This window comes from Pimephales promelas, chromosome 11 (genome assembly GCF_988280905.1).
Source record: "Pimephales promelas chromosome 11, fPimPro1.hap1.1, whole genome shotgun sequence".
Classification (NCBI taxonomy): Eukaryota; Metazoa; Chordata; class Actinopteri; order Cypriniformes; family Leuciscidae; genus Pimephales; species Pimephales promelas.
The window spans coordinates 35,768,392-35,796,183 of record NC_142779.1 but is presented as its reverse complement, the minus strand read 5'-3'; the positions used below and the strand labels follow the sequence as shown (position 1 = coordinate 35,796,183).

Sequence of the window (27,792 nt, the reverse complement as noted above, 5' to 3'; positions counted from 1 at the left end):
CACCTGGGCCAGGAAGAATGGCTCTTTCACAAGTAAATTGCGGCCGGGCTTTACAGGGAGATTTTATAACAGAGCCCAGTTGACGTTGGCAGGAGAGCCACGGCCGGCCATTGAGAAGCATGAGCTCCGCGGTCACAGGAGATCAATGCAGAGAGCCTATTTCCCCGGAGCGGGAGATTTCCGCTGGGAAGGGGAGCCGAGCGCAGGAACATAAGCAGCTTGTGGTTAGAGCCGAGAATCCCAGCGGGGCTCGTGCTTCGCATGGAGCTGTCAGTCTAAAGCCAACGAAACGCCCCCTCCTGACATCACTGTGCGCAGGAGGCAGGGATGCGGTCGCCATGGTAACAGCTGAGTCATCCTGAGAGGCATCTGCGCTCTGATCTCCACAGGTGTCAGCGCTGGGCTAGCGGGTCGAGCTAGCCGGATGGGTAACGTCTCCGCTGCGGTCAAGCACTGTCTGAGCTATGAGACTTTCCTGCGGGATCATCCCTGGTTGCCACGGCTCCTGTGGGAAGAGAAGGTGGGGGTCTGTTTATGCATGTGCAAGATTTATACATGGAAATATTGCAATGGAGGAGCAGCTGAAAATGATGTGAAACACAGTGTTAGGCAGAAAGTTATTTGTGCATATATCATTTTTATTCACTTCTCATCTCCAGATGAGCTCTCACATTTTCTTTGTACTTGTGTTTAATTATAAAATGGTGCTTTTCCACAAGTCGGTGCAATGTGAATGTTATTTATGTCCAATGGCATTGTTTCCCACTTCAAAAATTGTGAATTTTCACTGTATAATGACACAGTGGCAGGTCTAGATGTCACTTGCACGGTTCATCTGGGATTGAAACACTGATTTTTTTTTTCAAGCAAGATTTTTGATTGTTTTTTTTTCTCAAGTTGTATTTGTTCGAACCTTACATTTTGATTCAGTATTAATTTAACACTAATTTAACACCAACATTTAATATATATATATATATAAAGGCTATACAGTGGGAAAAAAGTGTGTTGGATTTACAGTATTTAAATAATCACAGTCTGTTATATAACTTCACATCATCAAATGAAGTATAGTCTGCAGGTCCCCAAGCAGGATTTCATTAATTCGATTTCAAATATAATTCGATTTCATTAATAATTGATGGTTTACATGCAATAGCACACACTAATAGTACTATAGTGCACAATAACATATTCTTTATGGCATGAAAACTCTGCAATCAAAACATGATTGAATACGCACACAGACACACACTGTTAATAAATGACTGATTTAGTGCACTATTTATACATAGAGAGTGGTATTCTCTTAGAAAGAACTTCATGTTTATTGTGATGTCTTTTTTATTATGCATCATAATTTCTTTTATGTACTAAAAAGATAATTCAATAAACAAATTAAAATATGATGCACAGTCAGTAATTGTTCTGCATGATATCAAACAAAAATACTATTTAAACAGAATATTTTCATTTTTTAAAAAATATTTCTACATATAGGGAGTGTTCCTATTTTTTGAATACAAACTTAATAAAACAGGTTTAAACCAAAATTTCGATTAGACAAATATAAAAATGATTTTTAATTTTTTAATTATCTAATTTATTTAGATGATAAGAAGAAAAAGCTTAATCCATTTCTGCATTTCGGTCTTGAGCGGCGAGTTAAAAGAGAGCGAGTTTGATTTATGAGTGAATGTAATAGGCTGTCGTAACGGCAGGCCTGGAGTGATAACGGGACAAACCTCACCGGTCCTCCTCCGCCAACAGAAACTTCTTACAAAGAACTTTTTTATCATTTCTTTCACACATCCATTTCCTCCCTCCTCGACAGCACAATTAAATCAACCTCGACTCTGAAGAAACTGTGCGGTTCCTCAAAGCGAGCGTTTCAGTATCAAGAGGCTGAGCTTTTATAGCCATTCAAATCTTCTATAAACACAGCATTGGCCCTTGGTTATGCTACTCACTGAAATCAAAGGTTAAGCTTTGGTTTTACTATTGAAAGAGAGGAAACGCTTGCGTCCAGTGCGCATTATGTCATAAATGACCTGCCAAGGATCTGCAGAGCAGTTTGAAAACATGATGTTGAACGCATCGTTTGACAAAGGAAGTATCTTAATCCACATCTCAGATTTTCCGCACAGCTCTGTGAAATTGTTATATGGTCCTTCCTTCCTCATTGTTTTTCAATTCACAGTGTTCAGAACTGCCCAAGCTTCCACTTCACGTCAAAATTGTGGAGGTTGGACCAAGAGATGGGCTTCAAAATGAGAAGGTAGACATTTCACAATTCTAAAATGCTTGCATGTGTTTTATTTTAGCATTCTCCTTTCAAATAAAAGAAAAATCGAAATGTAAACCCAAAGACATAAATATATTGAGCAGTTGTGTCATACATTTTATTTTTTTGCACATTTCATATGGCAATTCAAAGAAGGAATGGACAGAAAGGAATTAAAATAGTCACAAAATAAAAGCAAGGAAAATGAAAACAGTTATAGATAGATAGATAGATAGATAGATAGATAGATAGATAGATAGATAGATAGATAGATAGATAGATAGATAGATAGATAGATAGATAGATAGATAGATAGATAGATCGGTCGATCGATAGATAGTTCTCATCAGGCAAAATGGTGTGTCATATTTTTCACAACTCCCAGTTCTGAGATTTCCCCATGGCGATCCAACACATTCTCATCCCAAAAAGTCATATAACTGACGTTTTGGGACGTCTTTTGACCATATGTCAATATTCGCCTTTTTAGGGCCCCCTTAAACGTCGGTAGATGGCGCTTTACCTTTAACGTGTGACGGGTTAGGTTTAGGGTTAGGTTTAGGTCTGGGGTAGGGTTAGGATCCCATAACCTCATCTACCGACGTTTAAGGGGGCCCTAAAAAGGCGAAAATTGACGTATGGTCAAAAGACGTCCCAAAACGTCAGTTATATGACTTTTTGGGGTGAGACTGCGCTGGACGATCACACTGTGTCTGTGGTGTTCTTTCGGCACGCCTATAATAAATCTATTGGACGTCTCCGATGGACCCGATTTCCCCCTAAAATCGGACCGGAGGAGCTCTAGGACTGGCTCACGGGGTAACCTCGGTTCACTTCCCCATCAGTCCGAACCCCTAAAAACCCATTTGTTCGACAGCTCTAGGAACGGATTCGATCCAGTCCGAACCCCAGAACCTCGAGATTAATATCATCAAACTCACTACTCCACCACAGACCAGGTTTCATCTCTCAAGTTCCCCAATTTACGTGACTCAAGTTACTTGTAATGCGATACCGCCAACACTGGGAACCATGGATGCAAATATAGAACTTTTATTTTTAAGAGTGTAGGGTTTAATGTAGGTTGTCTCTTTTTAAATGCGATAAAGCATTAACATTTCATTTCTAAACTGCTGTGAATGTATGTTGGTGTTTGTAAGTGCATTTATAAAAATGAATACGCTTATAAACATCCCTCACAGGACATTTCACTGTGAAAGTGTTGTGAATGGGCATGAAGCAATGAAGTATCATTTTTCAAAAATGTTGCATGTTTTTCCATTGAGCCTGCTCTGAGTTTAGTAGGTACTGTCCTATTGTACATATTCACAGGAAAACGATTCATTCAGTAACAGTGGCAAATAAATGATTCATCTCAATAGTGTGGTGCTGTTGAGGCTCACAGATGGATGTGTTCATAGAAACCCAAGACTTTTGTGTCATTGTGTTTCTGCAGGAAATAGTGCCGACAGAAGTCAAAATCCAGCTGATAGACATGCTCTCTCAGACCGGTCTGCCTGTCATCGAAGCCACTAGCTTTGTGTCTTCAAAGTGGGTTGCTCAGGTAATAAGGTGCAACTGTGATCCTCGGGACGTGTTGGCATTTTGGCTTTTCTATCCGCACAAAAGCCCTGGGTTTGGTGCTCAAAAACACTGCGGGATCTGTGGGATAAAGTTTGAGCATAATTTTGTTTTTCAGATGGCAGACCACAGTGCAGTGTTGAAAGGGATTAAAAGGTCTCCTGACGTAAGATACCCGGTTCTGACTCCCAATATTCAGGGCTTCCAGGCAGCTGTAAGTAAATATTTGCATCATTTACATTTATTTACAAGTGACATTTCCAATTAGCCTTCCATGCCAGGTCAATGATGTTTTTAGTGTATAATAAACCACTTTATTTATGCGTGCGTTCTGCCTACGCGTCCACTGCCCCTTTACCTTGCATAAGTAAGCAACCTTTGCATCTTGTAAATGTTTAGCTCATTTCTGTTAATTGCTTTCCTTGCTAATCAAGCAGGTTGTACTCACAAGCCAACATCTATAAGCACAGACTTGATGAAATGTTTCCTGTTAAAGGTTGCAGCAGGAGCTACTGAAGTGGCAGTGTTCGGTTCTGCCTCGGAGACGTTCAGCTGGAAGAACATCAACTGCTCTATAGAGGAGAGTCTGCTGAGGTTCGAGCAGGTCATCTCTGCAGCCAAACACGAAGGCATTCCAGTGCGCGGGTGTGTTCAGTGGAAACCAGCTTCCTTCTAAGTGTTTAGACCAGTGCTCATTATGTGCGCTTCCACTTTGACACTAACATCGAAAGCAAATCAGGGGTGTGTTTCCCGTAAAATGACATAACTCACTACCATGAGCCTGATTACGCCAGACTTCATACTTCCGCTCAATTTCAGTTCGCTTCTGTACTCAGTCTGAGATAGCGTCCTATCTCTCAGTTTTCCTCCAACCTGAAAACAGCCGGCCAATCAACGAACAGAGGGCGAGAGCCGTGACGTCAAGTCAAGTATATTTACCGCTTTTCGCAGTATAGACTGCATTAAAGCAGCTTCACAGTATCGATCAAAACATAATAACAATGTTTGTTTCTTATTGGAAAAACATCAACATTTGGTAGAGCTGATCAATGGTATTAATGATTGGTTAATTAATTTGAATATCCCCAACTGAGCAAGCCAAAGGCAACAGTGGCAAGGAAATGAAAAACTCCATCGAGTGACCCAATGGCGCCCTAAAACTCAATCAGTTGACCCAATGATGTCCTAAAACTCAATCAGGTGACCCAATGGTGTCCTAAAACTCAATCAGGTGACCCAATGGTGTCCTAAAACTCAATCAGGTGAACCAATGGTGTCCTAAAACTCCATCAGGTGACCCAATGATGTCCTAAAGCTCAATCAGGTGACCCAATGGTGTCCTAAAACTCCATCAAGTGACCTAAAGGTGTCCTAAAACTCCATCAGGTGACCCTATGGTGTCCTAAAACTCCATCAGGTGACCTAAAGGTGTCCTAAAACTCCATCAGGTGACCCTATGGTGTCCTAAACTCCATCAGGTGACCCAATGATGTCCTAAACTCCATCAGGTTACCCTATGGTGTCCTAAAAGTCCATCAAGTGACCAAAAGGTGTCCTAAAACTCCATCAGGTGACCCTATGGTGTCCCAAAACTCCATCAGGTTACCCTATGGTGTCCTAAAACTCCATCAGGTGACCCAATGATGTCCTAAAACTCCATCAGGTTACCCTATGGTGTCCTAAAAGTCCATCAAGTGACCAAAAGGTGTCCTAAAACTCCATCAGGTGACCCTATGGTGTCCTAAACTCCATCAGGTGACCCAATGATGTCCTAAACTCCATCAGGTTACCCTATGGTGTCCTAAAAGTCCATCAAGTGACCAAAAGGTGTCCTAAAACTCCATCAGGTGACCCTATGGTGTCCCAAAACTCCATCAGGTGACCTAATGGTGTCCTAAAACTCCATCAGGTGAACAAAGGTGTCCTAAAACTCCATCTGGTGATCTAAAGGTGTCCTAAAACTCCATCAGGTGACCCAATGATGTCCTAAAACTCCATCAGGTTACCCTATGGTGTCCTAAAAGTCCATCAAGTGACCCTATGGTGTCCAAAACTCCATCAGGTGACCCAATAATGTCCTAAACTCCATCAGGTTACCCTATGGTGTCCTAAAACTCCATCAGGTTACCCTATGGTGTCCTAAAAGTCCATCAAGTGACCCTATGGTGTCCAAAACTCCATCAGGTGACCCAATAATGTCCTAAACTCCATCAGGTTACCCTATGGTGTCCTAAAAGTCCATCAGGTGACCCAAAGGTGTCCTAAAACTCCATCTGGTGACCTAATGGTGTCCTAAAACTCCATCAGGTGACCCAATGATATCCTAAACTCCACCAGGTTACCCAATGGTGTCCTAAACTCCATCAGGTTACCCTATGGTGTCCTAAAAGTCCATCAAGTGACCCAATGGTGTCCTAAACTCAATCAGGTGACCCAATGATGTCCTAAACTCCATCAGGTTACCCTATGGTGTCCTAAAACTCCATCAGGTGACCCAAAAGTTCCCATAGGAAACTTTTCCTATTGTATTCGCACCGCCAGTAGGACCTCTGAAGTGACGTAAGCCGCACTCATTGTTGTGACTTTTATTTTGACAAATTTGCGATATTGTTTGTGAATGTTTGTTAGAACTATGGTTTTGGGACCGTCTCGTTGAACTATGCTGATAAGGACGGAACTTGCGACCATAGTTGGTTAACGCTGATTTTGGGAAACACACCCCTGGTCAGCATTTGTCAGGTACTGATTCCGATCCAGGTAATGATCCAAGACTGTGTTTAAATTAGTTCCAAATGTTGGTTAAAATAATTCAGTTCTGTCAATCATGATTACAAGAATAAAATTATTGCTCCGTCCAAGCGACAATCCTACTAGCATCCCTCCTTGACCCAATCACCTCCACTATTTCTAGATTTCTTTATTTGTAGAAGTCAGGCGACTCACCCGAGGTAACGTAACGTTATAATCCTGTCAGATCGTCCATGCATTGAGTGAGCGTGTAGGCGGCTACGGGTCGGCCAATGTGGTAACTTTTGGAAATAACAATCGCGGTCCTGGACACTGAGTGACCTTACACATTAAGATAATATCAGATTTTCTCCAGTCATTGTTAAAAAAACAAGCTAACAATCCTTGCTAACTAGCGTTAGTGAAGTGGGGGCTCTGCCTCCACCTAAGCTCCGCCCACAAAAAACGTCCCCATGTTTACCAACTGAAAAGAGGTCTATAGTTACTCAAAGCAAACAATGATCTGGACTGGTATAGGAATGATTGTAGGCAAGACACCATCACAAGGTATGTTTGGCATGGGATGCCGATTTGCTGGTTTCCAGCATGGGAAGTGGGACCATTGGCAGAGCAGCTACACCAGCCCAGTGTTGATTGAGAACAGCATGACTATACTGATCCATCACCTAAACCAGCAATATACCAGCTCTAACCAGCATAAACTAGGGACCAACATGGAATTAATGCTGGATTTGTCAGCAGGTTTTGAAAACCCCATTGGAGGAACTTTGAAAATGGCATGTTTTCAAAACTGGCAGAGATTTTTGCATACACCATTAATTAAAGGGGTGCAGTAGTTACTGGATGGCTGTAGGTTTGACCCAAGCTCACTTGATTGTATGTTCTGCAATGCTGATCGTTAAATCATAATTCCAACTAGTAACTGAATGCTTCATAAATTAGGCAAAATACAATGACACTGAGTGAGTCACTTGATTCAGATGATTGTCTCTGTCTCAGACACATTTTCAGGAGCCATTCGTTATATAAGCAAGTTCCTTTGGTTTAACCTGCGGTTTCTTTTATTGTTGTACTTATATTTTTGGACTGTTCTCCTTTGAGGTTTTGAGATGGGGCACCAGAGCAGCATGAAATTATTCCAGAATTAATGAGTAAATAATTCAAGTTCCAGATGTGCATGCAGCGTGGTGCTTTGTATCAGTTTCAAGTACAAGTCCAGATGTGCGCAGAGTTTTTAGCCTCTGCTTTTTACCCAATCAAAAACAAACGCTTCAGTCTGACGAACTCATTCTGGCAAATGTGACTCGACACCTATCGTTCAAGAAGAGACTCCACACCACGGAAATCCTGGTAGCACACGGAAGTATCGTCTGACGACCACAAGCCCGAGAGGAACGTTTTCAACTTTTCACTTATTTGTTCACTGTTTCCGTCACATATGGAAAGCACATATAGCTTGTACGTTTGCTCTCCACCATTTCTCATTCCTACTGTCAACGCTATTGGTACTATTTGTCACAACCGTTTCACAAATGTTTAGCCTGCTGCTTCTATTCCGTGATAGATGTAATCCGTTGCAAGAGCAGTTCAGGCCGCTGTGGACTCTTCTACTTGTGGTTGCAGTGAGACCTTATTTCCCATATGTTGCATGACTGTTTGTACTGTCAAAGTACATCCCCACAACTCTTTTTCTTCTTTCCAGGTACGTTTCCTGTGCTCTCGGCTGTCCGTATGAGGGACAAGTAAAACCGTCACAAGTCACAAAGGTATTGACGGTGCATCGTTCAGTCCGAATAGAATTAGCCCGAAGCGAAATTAAATAGGCCTTCCAGTACGTGATAAATCTCTCTGGGTGTTGAGCTCTCCGCATATTTTTTTTCCTTCCCACAATTTTCATAGTCCCACAAGGCCCTTATTACGATGTTTGCTAAAAAACCTGCATGACGCTTGAAACACGGCAGTGCTCAGAATGAGCTCTCTGTGTGCAGGCCTTCATGTTGTTTATATTTCCAGAGGGGATAGTGTTTTCATGGCTTTCCTCTGTTCCGGCCCAGGTGGCGAAGCGGTTGTTTGAGCTGGGCTGTTATGAGGTATCCCTGGGGGACACCATTGGCGTAGGAACCGCGGGCTCCATGGCCAAGATGCTGAGCGATGTGTTGACAGAGGTGCCCGTCGACGCACTGGCGGTGCACTGCCACGACACTTACGGTCAGGCGCTGCCCAATATTCTCATTGCTCTGCAGGTGAGGTGCGCACAATCATGCGCTGCCTTCTTCATGCATGCACAAGGGTTTTGGGAGAAGGGGATATTGTGAAAAAACAACCCGGTCTCATCCCAAGACGTCATATAACTGACGTTTTGGGACGTCTTTTTACCATACGTCAATATTCGCCTTTTTAGGGCCCCCTTAAACGTCGGTAGATGAGGTTATGGGATCCTAACCCTACCCCAGACCTAAACCTAACCCTAAACCTAACCCGTCACCTAACTGACGTTAAAGGTAAAGCGTCAGTTGTATGACGGCCCGGCCCGACGTTTGAGGGGGCCCTAAAAAGGCGGATATTGACGTATGGTGGTCTGTGTTAGAAAAAACATCATATACAGTCAAACAAAATTTCCAAATTCTCACATTATCACAGTTTATTGGCTACAGTATATGGTTATTCTGTTAGACTGTCTCACACATGAGTTATGTTGAAAATCTGTCAGCTGGTAAATTTAACTACACAATTAGTTAATACCAGTTTAGCTCAACCAGTGACCAAGCTTGTTCAGTCTGTGTGTAAAAAGAGCATTAGCAATTGATCAGCTCAAAGTGCCGATTTTTATCATTTTTACTGGTAGTCACTCTATGAAGAATTTCTGGGTATAATATATAATGTACAGTTTATAATAATGTCACAGTTTATTTCATTTTTACTATCCTCACTTAAATTAACTATAGTGTCCTGCACCCACCCCACTAGCAAACATATCAAAAATTATATCTGGTGTCTGAATAATTTTTGCTTTGATTGTACACTCTAGCGGATTTTTGTCATTTGAACAGTATTATACTGTAATATGTACAGTATAATACTGTTAAATGTGCCAACTGTAACTAGCCAAGGATTATGGGAAATATGTGTTTACTACTGTAATTATTTTTCTACTGTAAATCGTAAATAAGAAATCAACTCCTATACTGTAAATACAAATACAGTAGTTGTACTAATGAATACAATATACAGTATTACTCCTGTAAATTCAAATATGGTACTTGTACAGTAAATAAATATACTGTTCTCATACTGTAAATGAAATTACAGTAGCGATACTGTAAACACTTTTACAGTAACTTACTGTTACTGTAAAATTTACAGCAACCTTTTTACAGTGTACATCACAATAAAACAGCATATGTTATAAGCCTGATATCAGACTTTGAATGCATACATATCCTGCTACGCAAGCACGATTTCACCCAGTTTGAACACAATTCATAATGCAACAATCACAAATCACATTATAAACATGCCATGGGCAATATAGAAGGAAATTGTTTTCTTCTATTGTCAGTTTGAGAACGCAACACAAGTACACATTGCAATATTAATGTTGCCGCAAGGGATGTTATACTCCCCAATAAAACATACAGTTTAATAGCACAGGCATTTGAAGGTAACTCTGTTGCCCTACGAGTACTGAATTTGTTAGTGCCACAAAAATGAAAGCATCACAAAATATGCATGTGAACACATTCACATCTGCCTTTGTGTACTCGTGCAGTACTCGTGTAATCACAACTATTTAAAATAACTGTCGGAGCATATCATTTCAGGCTTAAATACAAAACAAATCTCAAGGCATGCATTCGGGTCTATGCATGAGAATGAGTTCTGATGTTCCCATTAAATTATGAAAACGTTATTTCCGAATGTTCTCTGAACGTTCAAATCGTACTGTTTCAAAAACGTTCAATTTTATAATTTAGCGAACATCATGAGAACGTTACTATTGAATGTTCCCTGAAACGCAATCTATAATCGACTAAACATTTTATTAACCTTCATAACTGTTCATAGAGAACCTTGCAGCCCGTTTGCCAGAGTTCAGAGAACGTTCCATGTTAGTTGGGAAGTAATAAAGAAACTTAAACCGCAAGTTCACAGTCTCTCACCACCTTCCCTCACATACACACACACAGCACTCCAGGGAGCATAACAAAAACTACTGAAACACCATGCAGCGATTAAACGCTTTTTTTTTGTACTTTCACCTAAAAAAAGCACAGAACAACAACAACAACAGATACCACCCAAAATATGCTTACACAACACTGCCAGGCGTATTTGAATGTGTCGACTATACGCTTTTATGAGACAATTGCTTCCTGTGGTTTAATTTTCATGAACCTTAAACCACAGAGCGCGGTCGCAATTCAGAAATAACACTGGCATGGCTTTATCAGCTCTTTGTGAACTCTGATGTGAGTTTGTCTTCCCTCGCAGAACGCCAATGCTCTTTGGGGGCTGGGCGGGTCAGCAGATGTGAAGGGGTGGACACAAAGGCTTACCTATTAGATGTCTGTTTCATATGACAGTGGCTTGGCCCTTGACAAAGCCCACGAGATGTGAGGCTAGAGCGGGGCCCTCGGGGGCTCGAACTCATCTGTCGCTAGGGCCGTTGAACTCTGTGACAATGCTGCGCTTAAAGGGCAAGGGGAAAATTATCCTTTCATCACTCGCTACTAAACAGAGGCAGACTGGGGAAAAGGAAAACCCCATGCTCTAGTATATTCCATCCTCGGCTCCCACCCCTTTTTAGCCTGACTGTTTATCCGTCTCTTTCCAGCTGTAACGGTGTAATCCTAACTGAGGTCGGTGCGCCACAGAAATGGCCATGAATTCCCTTCACTTTTTCTCTGTGAATTGTGTGGCATGACAGGGGTCCTTTTTCAAAAGACATGAAAATGAGCGATGAAACCCCACCGACTGAAAACAAAGCACTCCGAAACCCAGTGGTGGAGGAAGTACTGAATCTCAGTACTTAAGTAAAAGTACAAATATCTAGATAAATATTTACTTTAGTTAAAGTAGAAGTAACACAAAGACAGTCATACTTAAGTAAAAAGTAAAAAGTACCTGATTTTAAATGTACTTTAAGTATTAAAAGTAAAAGTACTTGCATAACAATTTATTCTCATAATGTATATTTTCTAATGATTAATAAAACATTCTAAAACATTCTAACTCATTCAACCTAATACTCCTATAATGATGTTCAATAATGATGGAAAGAAATTGTTGTCACCATTTCTGAAACAAGCTTGCAATTAGGCAATATAGCTACACATCATGCTTATCCTTACTAAATGTTAATAACTATTTTTGGCAGTAAACGCGATTAATTTATGGTGTTATTCTGAACCTCTTGGCTTGCCATAATCCTAACCAAATGTATATTACACAAAGTGCGTTTCCTATGCATGTAAAAACTAATTGTCGCGTATAAATTGCACGATAAACGCACTGCGTACAAGACGCATTTAGTGTGACCGGGTTGATTTATCTATGGCAACCAAACGTCACTGGTGAGACAAACGTGCAACGGACGGACGGTCAGATTACGTTTTGGCAGGGAAAAAACTGATCAGAAAATGTAATGAAAATGTAACAGAAGTTGTAGAAATGTAGTGGAGTAGAAAGTAGAATAATTGCGGCAAAATGTAACGAAGTAAAAGTAAAAAGTATGCACTATTTATTCTACTTAAGTAAAGTAAAGATACGTGAAAAATGTACTTAAGTAAAGTAACAAAGTATTTGTACTTCGTTACATCCCACCACTGCCGAAACCCACACTTGATTGACTCTTTAACTCTCTGGCTGTCTGTTTGTTTTTAATGTGTTGTAGAAAAGAGGACGGAATTCAAACTAATTTTCCTTTTTTTAAATTAATAATATAAAATAAACTCGTTTTACTTAATGTTATGGACGTAGTTTTCGGTAACACTTTAGAATACGCTTCCTTCGTTAATGAATAACTACAGTGAGTAACACAATATTAACAATCTAGTAACTATTGTTAACTAACAAGAAACTCTGATTAACGAACTAGTAAGTAATAGCGCACAGACGAAAGTGGTAGTTCACTATTAAGTAATCAATAACTACTATTTGTTTTAATACTTCCCAGAGAACTACTGAAAAAGCTTATTGACAATCTAGTAACAACTATTAACTAAAAGAAACTCTTATTAACGAATTAGTAAGTAATAGCTCACAGATGAAAGTGTTACTAGATACTTCTGTGGGAATTACTAATTATTTGGATTCGTATTATTAGGGTTGGGTATCGAGAATCGAGTATCGATTGGAACCGGGACTAACTTTTCGTTTTTCCCGGAATCGTTCAAAAGTAAAAATTTCGATTCCTAGTTTCGATATTCACAGTCCGCCGAGCGGAAGAAGAAACCGCTGAACAACACCAACGAAGAAGCGTCTACCGGAAGTGTTGACATGACCGCGCGAGTCGAACATGAGTAGCTTACGTCGGCGGTCCAAAGTGTGGCTTCACTTTTCTAAAAATAACGAAATCTCGGCAAAATGCAAAATTTGTGACAAAAGGAGTATTTTTACAGAAGGAGTATTTCCTTCAGAAAGGCCGTTGGTTAGCAAGGTTAGCTCAACTTTTTTGACCCTGCCTCTTAAAAGAATCGGAATCGAGAATCGTTAGGAACCGGAATCGAAACAAGGAATCGGAATCGGAATCAGAATCGTTCAAATTCAAACGATACCCAACCCTACGTATTATAAAGTGAAGACCATGGGAACTAACTAGTAATGACTCAAGTGTTACTAAAGACATTTTCTAAAAGTATACTAAAGCTCACCAAAAATCTCAAATGTTTGCACAAATCATGACTAGATCATGTAGTAACACTTGAGTTATTACTAGTTAGTTCCAATGATCTTCACTTTATAATACGGATCCAAATAATTAGTAATTCCCATAGAGTTTAATTAGTAATACGGATAATACGGATCCAAATAATTAGTGGTTCCCACAGAGATAATTAGTAGTCCCCACAACCTGTTTAAGGTTCTGCAAGAACCAATGAGGTTCATTCTTGTATTATGCAGCATATTTAAGGTTCTACGAGAACCAATGAGGTTCATTCTCATGTTACACAGCACATTTTAGCTTCTGAAAGAACCAATGAGTTTCATTCTAGTGTTAGGCAGTACTTTTAAGGTTCTGCGAGAACCAATGAGGTTCATTCTCGTGTTGCGCAGCACATTTGAGCTTCAGCAAGAACCAATGAGGTTCATTCACGTGTCACGCAGCACGTTTAAGGTTCTGCGAGAACCAACGATACAATATTTTTGTACAGTAATATAGAGATTGCAGGCTTATTTGATGTGAGACTGGGATAATCTTTGTCTGGGAATCTCTTTTTCCTCTTTTTCCAAACCTTTATGCATTTGTTTTCACAAACAATTAACAGTACTTGCTAAACGAAATTTCGACCGGTTTAAAATTCCAACAGGGGAACAATTGTGTAGGCCGCAGCAGCTGTTTTAACGTCAAGTTAAGTAACTTTGACAACAACGAGAGGAGACTGAAATTCCTGAAGGTGAATCAGCATTGAAGCGATATCTCACAGACACCCCGAGAGCAAATAATAACGTTCTGTCATTTGTCCTTCTCCACTGACCCCCTAGCACAACATAGTGGAAATGAAAGATTTTATCATAGTTTTTCATTAGGGCTCGCCAGTCGTCTCCGCCACCAGCTGAGCCAGAAATGAATTTCGCTAACCCTGTCAGCTCACAGTCACCCCAGCTTTTGTTCACGATAAAGACGTTATAACACTTTGTATGGCTTTTCTCAGGGACTTGAGGGTGAAAAAAAAATGAACTCCCTCAGATAGTAGCTCAAATAGGTTTGCTCTGGTTATTTATTGGGTTTCGAGAGATGGTGATATGGACTGCAGTTCTCCTATTCTGGCTCAGACTGCTCCAGATAGGCAGATTTGTGCCGTACTAACGCCAGTCTGACAGTTTTACTGATGGTCAAAGCCAGAACGAGTGTTCCTTCCTGACACAGCATGCCATGATATATCTATTCCTATCATAAATCAAGTCAAAACCTCAGGAAACCTGTAATTTATGAGGAAGAAGTTGTCCTAAATCTAAATAAATCATTAGGTACAAGAACATCGTATTTTCTAAGATGTGATGTTAAAGGTGCACTCTTGTTTATGTCTGGCTGGTTGATAAAGCAGTCGTCTTTGACTTGTTTCAAGCATCTTGGAGATGTTGTCGCAATTATGAACAAACATTATTCCAGTAATGTTTACAGGAGGTTCGTTGGTAACACTTTACAATACGGGTGCACTAATATGCATTAATTCATGCACAGACAATCATGAGTTAATGTATAACTAATGAAGAACTAAACCATTAATTCATGATCACTGCATCAGCAACTAATAAAGAGTCTATATGATTAATAGATGAAGTAATACATGAATTGCTATTAATTCAATGTGTCATTGTGTATTAATTCCTTAATAACTTATGTTATTAACTAATAGTGTAAATTAATGTGTTAATTAACACAATTGGTCAAAGCTATGCACTTCAACTTCCAGTTGTCTGCTTTAATTAATCATCAGCTAATGATTTGCAAAGGCATCATTATGTTATGACTTTACTTGTTGGGGCACATCATTATTAACTAGTCATTTAGTAATTTGCACATGAATTTGCACTAACAATGAAGTGATTAATCATGTATTAATGCATAATTAGTGTGCCTGTCATATTATCTGGATACTGAAATACACGGTTTTGGCTCATTCTGGTATTTAACATATTAATTAACAGTAGTAGTTAAAAAATTTGTTATTATGGAATTAATCCACAATTACATATTTAACTAATACATTAACCTTACAGACTTTTAATTAGTTCCTAATGTGGTAATCACTAATTAATAGCTTAGATAATCATTAGTTACACATTAATTCAGTATTATCTGTGCATTAATTAAGCATGAACTAATGCTTATTAGTGCACCCGTATTGTAAAGTGTTACCGGTTCGTTTTCTGATGTTTTTTTTTTTTCTGAAACATTTTAGTTGGACATTTTTGAATGTTACTACTTTTGGAATGTTCAGTGAACTTTTAAAAGTAACATTCCCATAAAGTTCGCAAAGTGATAAAATGGAATGTTTGTTTAACCAAGAAACAAAGGTTTTAAAACATTGTTAATGTTCCATAACATTGTCCCATGAATATTTTAAAAATGTTCTAAGAACAAATTTAAGGGAAAAAATTTTTAAGATGATTATTTAGATTTTTACTTTTTTACTTTCAACATTTGCCAATATCAATTTTGGATTTAAGAATATTTCTTTTACATGCACACACACATTCTTCTTTGATGTCTAAAAAAATTCTCAGTTGTCTATTTCATGAGAAACATCATAAATAAAGTTTATATTAGTATAATGAATAATTACAGAGAACTCAAAATACAATTTCCCTAGGTCACCACGTTATATAATGAAATTCGACGCCGTTTACTGTTTGCATGGGTTTTATGAGGCTCAGTGTCACTGGGAGATCTTTGTAATAGACTCTGATGAGTGATTAGCACAGCTCCCATTACTGTGAAAACATGCATGAAAACACAGGGGAGGTTTTGACAAACTCGTCACAGCTTTGACTCCTGTGGAGACGCACATATATCTCAGCTGGTAGGGTGCCTGTTCTCTCAGGAAGTGTCTGACCTGAGCATGAAGCGTTGACCTGTGTTTATACAGCCATGGTCTGAAGTGTGGAAGGTCAGCACACAGACTCGGAGCCGTCCCAGAGGTCCTGTGGTTGTGGCTGGGAAACAAACAAACGCACTTTCCCTCTCCTTCAACCTAATATGAAGGAGATCATGACACTTAACCACGGAAGGATGCTTCGACCATCTTCCATGTTAAAATGACTTATTTAATGTCCTCCAGAAGCATCTGGAGGATACTCAAGACATACATCAGAACTCAACTAGAGACATACATCAGAATGAAAGCCAGCCTTTTGTCATCTAGAGTGCAGTAAATGAAGCATAACCCCACAGATTGGGAAACGCACACGCTTTTCACACAGCCATTCCGGGAACGACGTCTAGAAGAGTCCAAAATTCACACTCGCCAAATGCATGTGAAAAAAAGTGACTTGCCAACTGGCTGGTAGCAGCTGCAACATAAGTGGTTGAAGGAGAACTGAAAAATGTAACCAATTCAACATATAATCCAATAATTGTTGTAAGTGAACTGAGCGATGCAAATCAATTCAAACTATCTAATTATAAAACATCTGCTGCGACTTGTGTGTTCTCTAACTTTATATTCATTTAACAATTTCTATCAGAACTAGGATGCCTAAAGGGATTTTTTTCCAAAATATGTATTCTGTTCCTCGCAACAAAACAAAAAATCACGATGTGTCTTTTGAGATGCAATGTTTTTCTGATTTTTGAGCGGTTTTTACAAAGACTGGCTCATTTAGTTTATATGATGCTGTGAGTGACACAGATTACATTATTATGGACAAACCAACACTACATTTATGTAATATTGTGTGCACATTTTTTTTTATTTATTAAGTTGTTTGATTAAATGCAATTGAATCTGCTCACGGCATTGGAGATCCAGGTCATACAATGATGTCTGCTCTATTCAAGAAATTATTCTTTAATGCAAAGATTTATTAATATATTATTTAAATTGTAAGTAAAATTGTGTGTATTTGTTATATCTTACTAAAAACGAAAAATATAACTTTTAACATAACATTTAAAGATAACCTTTAAAAAAAATGATAAATAATAAAGAAATAAATAAATGTGTAATTGAATTTTTTTTTTCAATTACAAATTAAAAAAAACTCAGAAGTTTATTTTTTTTGTTGTTCCTTGAGACACAAAAGTTGTTCCTTGAGATTCACTTTACAAGTTTTTTTTTGTTTTTTTTTTTTTTGCACAAACGTCCAAATATATATAAGTGGAAAAACTATTGAAGTGAGTAAGGGCCCTATTTTAACGATCTGAAACGCAAGTAAGTTTGTGGGCGGGTCTTGTGCGTGTCTAAATGACTCTTGCACCCGACGCAAGTTTAAAAGGGGTTGGTCTAAAGTAGCTTCATTATTCATAGGTGTGGTTTGGGCGTAACGTGAAATAAACCAATCAGAGCGTTGTTTTCTGGTCGGAACTGTAAAATAGCACTAGGGAATGTTTGCGCCAGAACACATCATATCCAAACGAGCCATTTTTGAGGCTTGATTAAATAAATGCTTTGTTTATAATGAGGAGAATGTTTTATGCTATGAAATTCACAGATAGTTTTAAAGACCTCTAATATGTCAAAAGATCGAGCAAATTAGACTTTTTCATGTCATAGACTATGGTGGAACTACAATTCAAATTTAGTTTTATAAAATTTTAAATATGAGACTTCGGAAAGAAAATGTTATTTTTCATAAAAATAATTTTTGTTGGTCCCAAAAGCTTGTGGAGGTCGTGTCCCATAGCAAGAGGTCATTGGCTAGAGCTTGAAATGTTCGTTCCCCACAGGCCCGAGGGCAGGTCAACTCTCTCTCGTGAAAGGTCATGTCAGGACAATAATGCCTTGGTCAGTGAGGGGACACATTTCTCTGGACAGTTCAAAACAAAATGAACAAATCTGAAAGATATTCTAGTTTATGGAACCACATTCAGCAATCATTGTTTTTCTCCAAAGCTGCTGGGAAATTCTCTAAAGCAATGCACTAGAGTTTACAGTTATAAAGACTATACTTTCAGAAACATTTTATTTTACAAACATTGCAGTGTCTTTTAGACTTCAGATTATCTGAATTCTTCTTTTATGCTTTTTTTATTATATATATATATATATATATATATATATATATATATATATATATATATATATATATATATATATATATATATATATTTTTTTTATCAATACCAATAGATTGAATTGGACTCTCCAACAGTATGGCCAAAAGTGATGTCCGACCTAGGAAAATCGACATTTTCATCCATTATTCAAATATTATCAAAAATGTTTTCAAGACTTTGTAAGCATATTGCAGTTGTGCTTGAAGTCAAGTTTTTGTTTTTGTCTAGATTGTCACACAAAAAAATGATGAACACGTGCAAAAACAAGAGAGAACCGACAAAATATTAATAACTGATTATGTTATGGTCAATCCTGTGAGCTTTTTGCTTTTCTATGCATTTTCTTTTTTGCATAGTAAAATAAAACCTATAGCTGTAGTTTGCCTTCTTATGCCAAATAATTCTGTCAGATCAATACCAAGTTTAGGGTTTTGTTCTTTCCTCCTCATATTTTGCTGGTTTAATTGAACTTGTAGGGTCATTAAAGGCAAATACTCTCTCTCTTGGCCTGTATGTGGATATATGCAAGCTCATCGTACAAAGAAACTATTGTCACTATTGTCATAGAGGTGTTTACATGAGTCACATATATGCAGGTGGGAAGTTCTTTACCTTGGCATTGAGACCGTGATCCTAAACCATAGAGGGCATTCATGCTGTAGGCCGCTATGAAATATAATTTCCATCTTCACTTTAAAATAAGTCATTTGTTTTCTGTTTTGTCTTGCTATGAGATTGCTGAGAAATATGTTACCAGGGAAAAGCTGTGTCTTGGTTTCATAGAGACCGCTTTCTTTATTTACCGCGTAAATCCGGCAAGCTGTCGGCACTCTGGATCTCCCACCAAACGTAATCTCTTGTGGAAATGTCAGAGTTAACTCACAGAAAACAGAGCGTCCTGCATTGTGCCTGTCAGACTTCCCATTCCTACTCGCAAGAACGTGTCAACTGAGGTGGTCATTGTTCGTGTCTGGCTTCCTCCAAAGTTCCTCGTCTTCTTTCCTCCCAGCCGTACGCAGGTCTGAGCGAGAGCAACACCAAGGCATGAGCTGGGATTATTTCAGCCAAGCTAAACTAATTGAGCGGCATCAATTTGCAGTTCCTGACCGCTGTTTGCTGAACATCATGTCCATGCACAGTATTCAGCAAATCTGGAGCGAGTACGTTTTGGTCTGCCATCACACATGCAGAAAGGACTGGCGACGTAGCAAATTACCACTCCGTGTTTACTGCAGAATATCTTGCCCTGGCGCAAAAAATCAAAAGCCCGTGTCTGGAAATCTGAAGTACGGCGCAAAGCGGCATGGGTCCCTTTCCTCTCGCCAACAAAAACAACAATTACTAGCGACTCAGACGGCCCAGCTATGAAATAGGGCCTTGTTGCTGAGAAAAGCTAGCGATTAGGGAGCATTGTTCAGCAAAGGAAAGCAGCTTTTATTATTTTCTTGGTCAGCTCGCCATGCCCCAAAGGCCTGAACGGAATACAACAACTTATTGATGTCCACCGATGCTATATCAAGGTCAAAAGCAGGATAGGAGCGTTAATTTCAGCGCTCTGTTGGATACCGTCCCCATTCACCCCCCTTCCCGACATCTGGCTTTGCCTGGGAAGCTGGAAAACGTCTTTAATATTCTCATGACAGTCAGGACGACATATGGAAAACATTGTAATACCTTAATCTGCAATGCTTCTAAAACAGAAAGAGAGCGGCTGGCGGATAGATGCTTGGCTTTCTAATTTGTAGTTTTCAGAAGCTCTTCTGAGTACCCAAGACTCTTCGATATACATCACACACCTGCCAATCTTTGCTCCAGCGGGGAATACGCTGTCTACAGATTTAAAGAGGGAGATCAGACCAAAATCTAAATTCTGTCATTAACACACCTACATGTTGTTCCAAACTTCCCTTGGAACAAAAAAAAAAGGTGAATTTCATTTCTTTGCCATGTCCTGAAATATCCATACCGCTTGTGCTCTATATTCTAAATCTTCTGAAGCCATACGGTAACTTAATTATTTGGGGCTGTTGTTGCTTTTTTGTCAATTTCTGCTCGACAGCACAGCAAGAGGTTGTTTTGTGTCCTGGGCGTACTGTTTACTGTACAGCAGGTCAATGCTTTGCTTAATTTAATTTTAAATCATGCATTGTAAACACAAAGTGATCTACGTTAAATCCATTTCCCAACCCAGGCTCATTGGGAAAACTTGTGGTGGACATTTCTGCACAATGATGTTGTGTTGCTTATGTAACGGAGGCCAGCTAGTAGTTGCTGTGCAAGTAAACCTCACTCCTCTGATCTCAATAGGTACTCTAGGGACAGTCATTAGCATCCTTGTTAGAGCGCCTGACTCTCATGTCGGAGACCCGGGTTCGAGGCCCGCTCAGAGCGGGTCGAGTAGGACCCGGGTGGAGGCGTTACGTTGGTGCTGTGACCCGGATGGGAGTGAGATTTAGGGGGTGATTGTAACAGAGGCCAGCTAGTAGTTGTTGTGCAAGTAAACCTCACTCCTCTTATCACAATAGGTACTCTAGGGACAGTCATTAGCATCCTTGTTAGAGCGCCTGACTCCCATCCGGGTTCGAGGCCCGCTCAGAGCGGGTCGAGTAGGACCCGGGTGGAGGGGTTACGTTGGTGCCGTGACCCGGATGGGAGTGAGGTTTAGGGGGGTGAGTGTAACGGAGGCCAGCTAGTAGTTGCTGTGAAAGTAAACCTCACTCCTCTGATCTCAATAGGCAGGGACAGTCATTAGCCTCCTTGTTAGAGAGCCTGACTCTCATGCCAGAGTCCCGAGTTCGAGGCCCGCTCGGAGTGGGTCGAGTAGGACCCGGGTGGAGGGGTTATGTTGGTGCCGTGACCCGGATGAGAGTGAGGTTTAGGGGGGTGAGTGTAACGGAGGCCAGCTAGTAGTTGCTGTGCAAGTAAACCTCACTCCCCTGATCTCAATAGGTGCTCTAGTCTTTAGCCCCCTTGTTAGAGCACCTGATTCTCATGCTGGAGTCCCGAGTTCGAGGCCCACTCGGATCGGGTCGAGTAGGACCCGGGTGGAGGGGTTACGTTGGTGCCGTGACCCGGATGAGAGTGAGGTTTAGGGGGTGAATATAACGGAGGTCAGCTAGTAGTTGCTGTGCAAGTAAACCTCACTCCTCTGATCACAATAGGTACTCTAGGGACAGTCATTAGCATCCTTGTTAGAGCCCCTGAGTCTCATGTCGGAGACCCGGGTTCGAGGCCCGCTCAGAGCGGGTCGAGTAGGACCCGGGTGGAGGGGTTACGTTGGTGCCGTGACCCGGATGGGAGTGAGGTTTAGGGGGGTGAGTGTAACGGAGGCCAGCTAGTAGTTGCTGTGCAAGTAAACCTCACTCCTCTGATCTCAATAGGCGCTCTAGTCTTTAGCCCCCTTGTTAAAGCGCCTGATTCTCATGCCGGAGTCCCGAGTTCGAGGCCCACTCGGAGCGGGTCGAGTAGGACCCGGGTGGAGGGGTTACATTTTGCATGTTTTACAGCATTTTCAAAGTGAAATGTCCAGTCAGTGGTGCTAAAAGCTGGTTCAGTTTTATTCAAAACATATAGACGTGCACCTTTTTACTATGTTGGTTGTTGTATGTAACAGGGACAGGTGACACTAAAAGGTTAATGCTCTGTCACGCTTAAAAATATTGTCCAAGCTCACAGGGAACGTTCTCAGAACTTACTTAACATTCTAGCAAGTTATGAATGAACGTTCTTCCATTAACATTAACAGATTGTTAGTTCAAAAATGATCGGGTCTTTAATAATGTTCTCAAAACATAAGCACATAAGCATTATCTGGTTGTACTTTATTTTACAGTACATGCACTCATGTGTACTTCCAGTGTACTTAACTAAGAAAGAACTGGGTAATCACGTGGGTTCAGGTTAGGTTTAGGAACAGGTTCAGGGTTAGTAGTTATTGCAATTACTATAATAAGTATAGTGTGTACATGGGAACAGGACTGTTCATGGATGGGTTTTTTTTGTGTGTTTTAGTGTTTTAAAACAAACCATGCACTATGGTAAATGTGTAACAGTATTGTGCAAGAAACTGCTGAAAATCTTTTTTTTTAGTCTTTTATCTGACCATGCAATCATTATTTGTGTAAAAAGGTGTCTTTTTTAAGGTGTCTATGTTGGAGTATAATTATATTTAAGTATTTAATAACTTGCAATTAACAACACGTTCTCACTGCAGGGTTAAAGGGTTTGGGTCAGTTGCATGCAATTATGCATCATTTATAAGTACGTACACGTAACTGTTAAATAAAGTGTTACCAAAAAGAAATAAAAGTTTTACTGGCACTAGAGTTTATTTTCAGGTTTATTTCATTAATGTTTTGCAAAAATGTAGGTAGAGGCAACAAAACAAAACAAAAACAGGTTACAGGTTAGGTAATGATGGCGTACAGAGAAAGAGATCACTCGCTTATTTTATTTCTATGAAGATTTTCATTATTGTCGAAAACACAGAAATGTATTCAGCACTAATAACAGCTTTAGTTCTGACATTAATAGTTAATGCCATAACTAGTTTATCATGACTAAATATGCCTCAGGAATGGGCAACTTCGGTTATGGAGGGCCACTATCCTGCAAGTTTATCCTAATCCAAGACCTGAAGAGACAATCAATGTCTTCAGGATCACTGGAAAACATTTAGCACAAAAAAAGTGTGTTAGTAGAGTATGTACTGTAAGTTAAGCAACATATTCAGAGTTCTTAGTTTGCCATTGCCTTAGTCCAACAATTCAACAACCCTAATTGTACTCAAATACAACAGTGAAAGTGTAAAAGACAACGGACTGAGACCCGGTCACAACTCAAGTGAACCCAAATGTGATCAGAGTCCAGTTTGGTTCTTATAAGGAGGACTTTAACTCATGTTTCATAAACTGAGGGAGTCGTATCAGCAGCTTGACAGAGTTCAGTGAAGTTCACTGCAGTTTAGTAGTAGGCCCATGTCTAATCCTTTGCTTAGCAACATCTTCTGGGTGTTTGGCTAAGCGCTCCAACAAAAGCGCAGACGTGCAAAACTGGCCCAAAACGCATCATTAATTCTCATATGGAGGCCAGACACTTGTGGTCCAGTGTAAAAAATGCCTTTTTTCCACACCCCGTTGAAAATCTACAATTACTCTGATTATGAACATTGTGCAAGTTCACGGAGACAGTGGACGCATTTACAGGTGATTATTTTTTCATATGTACGAGCTGTATTTATTCAGGACCACTGAAGACTGAGGCATTGTACTCAAGGTTAAACCATAGTGCCTCTGCGTGATTAACGTTGAATTATTTTTTTCGCCTTGGGTTCAAACGGATCTCCCGTTTGCCAAAAACAAGTATCTTTCACATTAGCAAATCTGGTTTTGGAAAAGGGAGTGCTGTCCCACCAGAGGTCATTTACGATTGTTATTTCCCATTTTGTGCTCACTTTCGACCCTGAAAGAACACATTTATTACATTAAAATAAATCTCCTCATTCACCCTCATGTTTTCTTTAATATGTGATTAATACCCAGGGTTGAATTACCATAGCATCATATCCTGGTTCAAGTAATGCCTGGTTAAAGGGGACTTCCAAGAAAAATGCAGTCCAGTAGAAGGTACAGGTGCTCTATAATGTACCAGATGTGCCAATCTCCAGGAAACTGAGTAACACGTAAATGCCTTGCGATAATGGACACTATTGTACTCGTCGGTTGGTTTTAACTGGCCTTCTTCATTTGTTTGGCAGATGGGGGTTTCTGTGGTCGACTCCTCGGTCGCCGGCCTCGGAGGATGCCCGTATGCCAAGGGAGCGTCTGGCAATGTTTCTACAGAGGATGTTTTATATATGCTACATGGTCTTGGAATTGAAACCGTGAGTCTTGGTTTTCTATATTGATCATCAAGAATGTTACGTTATTAAAAAAGTGTACAGTCGCCAATATTCAACCTGCTTATGTTCTATATGTACATGGATATACTTTATGTTCTGGGCTGACAGCTCTGTGTCTTTCGTGAAAATTGTAGATCATACTTCCGCATGTTTGTATCCCAGCACCAGGCGAGTCGGATCAGCAGAGGGTTATTAACAGAACCGTTATTATAAGAGTAGGTTTATCATCTTTGTCTACTCCTTAAACAGCCCTATGGCAAAAAAATGAAGGTCCTTGAACACCGAGGGCCCTATTTTAACGATCTGAAACGCAAGTATCAATCGCGAAGCGCAAGTAACTTTGTGGGCGGGTCTTGGGCGCTGTCGCTATTTTACCGGCGGGAGAAATGACTCTAGCGCCCGACGCAAGATTAAAAGGGGTTGGTCTGAAATAGCTTCATTATTCATAGGTGTGGTTTAGGCGTAACGTGAAATAAACCAATCGTACCCTTTAAGAGCAGGTGTGCACGTTGCATGGCGGATTGTAATTATAATGGCGAATTTACCTGGAGCGTTCACAGCCGAGGAGACCGGCGCTCTCGTCAGGGCCGTGAAAGACAGAAGTGACGTTATATGGGGACGGATAAACCCTCGCACATCAGCATCGGTTAAACATTATATACACGTGTCTTGCCACTATTGGGCAAACAGGTCTAATACGTCATTACTCCAATTAGCCTGAAAAATTTGAGTAAATGTGTAAGCTAGATTTAAGCCTACATGTTTTTACGTCTTCATGTAAACCACAATGATTTCCCTCATGTGTTAATATTTTTCCTTGTTATAATGTATGATTTGCAAAAATAAAAACTGCTGCATCTGTGTTGATGAGAGAATCAAAGTGTAGTCTACATTATGGCCAAGCACGCGCGCTTAAAATAGCATTTTGAACATTCTGACTTTAGACCGGGATTTTTCTGGTCAGTGGCGGAGTTGTTTTCTGGAAGTGTAAAATAGCACCAGGGAATGTTTGCGCCGAAACACGCCTCCTTTCTGTGCCGATCCGCCCAGGGAGCGCAAGTTCATTTCCTAGTTTACCGTCGTGCGTCTGTGGAGGGAAAAGCCCGATTTGCGCGCGTGCAAAATAGGAATGATACATGCGTCAGTGTATGAATTCATTAGCAAGGGGTGCCCTGAGTCTGAAATTTTCGTAAGTGTTTTACCGTTTCCGTGATTCGGTGGCTCTGAATTGTCAAAACACCATTCAAACTGCTTGCTACAGATGCGAAAAACACAGAAAATCGAACCCGATCTGATTTTTTTAATGACGGACGTGAGTTTCGGAGGCAGTGTGCAAGCGTGATTGACAACGTGAGGTCGTATATATTTTTTAACGTGTGTTTGAATTTTGGACTCGGTGAGCAAGGGCCTTTCCATGCGTACAAACACAACATGCGTTTTGATTGGCGGAACTGACAGAACGTTTTCCCCGCCGTTTGGCCTTAAACTATGGAATCTTGTTTCTGCCGCAGAATAAAAAATTAAAAAGTTAATTGTGACTTTATATCTCTCAATTTTGACTTTTTGCCTCAGAATTGAGTGATATAAAATCGCAATTTTGAGAAATCAGATTTCATATTTCCTATCGGGGCGTTCTCTCCGTATTTCGAGTCTTTGCAGCCTTTACATTTACATTTATGCATTTAGCTGACGCTTTTATCCGAAGCGACTTACAATTGCTCTATATGTCAGAGGTCGCACGCCTCTGGAGCAACTAGGGGTTAAGACGCATTGGTGTCTCACAGTGGATTCGAACCCGGGTCTCTCACACCAAAGGCATGTGTCTTATCCACCTACGCTGGATCCTTCACTGAAACTGAGAGTAACTCGCTCCCAACACCCGGGAATAATACAAGTCGACACCATTATGATTAAAAGTTTGCTAAGAGGTCATTTCTATTAAATAAAGGCAGTGTTTGACTCTCGTATCCATGGCAGATTGGTGGGAGTAGCCTTGGACGGCAACGTGCCCAGTGCATTATGGGTATTGATGTTTTCCAACATATTTGGCAAAAGGGAAGACAACAGCCTATTTCTCCGTTTTCTCTCGACAGATAGTTTTATTGAAAGCCCATTTGGCCAGTGTTGAAGTATATGCCCCAAAAATGTCTGAATATCATTATATTTAGAATAACCAAACAACTGGTGTCAATCAAATGCTGGCATCAAACTGGAATCAAACAAATGGTTTCCACAAGCTTTTACTCTCCTGAGCTATTTTAGTAATGGTGATCTTCTTTGTGGACGTATGAGTCAGGCGGATGCATGTGTAAGCAGAGAAACCACAGGTGGAGTTCAGCACTTTAATCAAGAAGTTCTACACATTTCTACAATTAGAAAGTGTCCTGATACGTTTTGGCATCATTTTATGGCATGCATATTGTATAACTGTGAGACATTTTTCTTTTTTAAATAAATACCACTTGGTCTGACGTCTCGTTACATCATGCAAAGACATGCATGTGTTCTATGTTTGGCTTTTGTATCCACATACTTTCTGAGACCACACTATATGTTTATACACACACTTTGACTACACTCCCAGTTTTTCCATTACTCAGTTTTCCCTGTTGTCTCAAGAACATTTGAACAGAATGTGGAAAATTGTTTCTGTCATAGTATATATGCATGGGTGTGTGAGAGTGTGTCCGGAGGGCATTATTTGGTAAAATTGTGGGTAACAGTCCTGATATACCTGATATTCTGGTGGCCGTAATTATGTTCTACAGTTTCTCTCACATGTTTTATCCACACCCTTTAACTGCCTCCTCTTTTTAATCCTCTCACAGATAACATCTCAGCGACACTAACCTCTGACTTGCAGTTTCTTTTGCTGTTGCGCCCCCTGGTGTGTACGCCAGCTCAGCTGAGCCTGTTTGTGTTTGTGATGCAGGGGGTGGACCTGCTGAAGGTGATGGAAGCAGGAGATTTCATCTGCCGAGCCTTGAAGCGAACCAGTAACTCCAAGGTCAGCCGAGCCGCTATAAACATCTAGCCTCTTTATTCTGAGGACAAATACATACAGTGAAGCCCAAACATCCAAGACCCTATTAAACAACAACAAACATTTTGAAAGAAAAAGAAAAGTGAAATGTTGAAGAAATCGTTGATATTCCGCTCATGAAAGTGTGTACACTCTAAAAAATGCTGGGTTGTTTTAACCCAATTTTGGGTCAAATATGGACAAACCCGAAATGTTGGGTTAAAAATGTAATGTAAAAATTTAACCCAACGGCTGGGTTAGTCCATATTTGACCCAAAGTTGGGTTAAAACAACCCAGCATTTTTTAGAGTGTATCT

General features: G+C 40.1%; 1 protein-coding gene across 2 annotated transcripts; it reads left to right on the top strand.

Annotated features, from left to right (window-relative positions):
• On the top strand, positions 1-27,682 carry hmgcll1 (3-hydroxymethyl-3-methylglutaryl-CoA lyase like 1). Of its 2 annotated transcripts, none has more exons than XM_089117348.1 (9): positions 1-520; positions 2,201-2,278; positions 3,741-3,848; positions 3,984-4,079; positions 4,362-4,459; positions 8,316-8,379; positions 8,668-8,856; positions 24,310-24,435; positions 27,386-27,682. In XM_089117348.1, exons 1-9 carry the CDS (start codon positions 425-427, stop codon positions 27,485-27,487), a joined length of 957 nt encoding a protein of 318 aa, XP_088973474.1. In that variant the 5' UTR covers positions 1-424; the 3' UTR covers positions 27,488-27,682. The 2 variants fall into 2 exon arrangements, with proteins under 2 accessions (XP_088973474.1, XP_039546291.2); XM_039690357.2 differs by having other exon boundaries at positions 4,362-4,510; positions 27,386-27,680.
• The last annotated feature ends 110 nt before the right edge of the window (positions 27,683-27,792 follow it).

Bases quoted from the DNA above. Each gene is read 5' to 3' on its own strand.
- hmgcll1 (XM_039690357.2), top strand. From the start codon at position 425: ATGGGTAACGTCTCCGCTGCGGTCAAGCACTGTCTGAGCTATGAGACT. The intron at 3,849-3,983 runs GTAATAAGGTGC...TTTGTTTTTCAG, and splicing joins CTTCAAAGTGGGTTGCTCAG to ATGGCAGACCACAGTGCAGT. The intron at 4,511-8,315 runs GTGTGTTCAGTG...TCTTCTTTCCAG, and splicing joins GAAGGCATTCCAGTGCGCGG to GTACGTTTCCTGTGCTCTCG.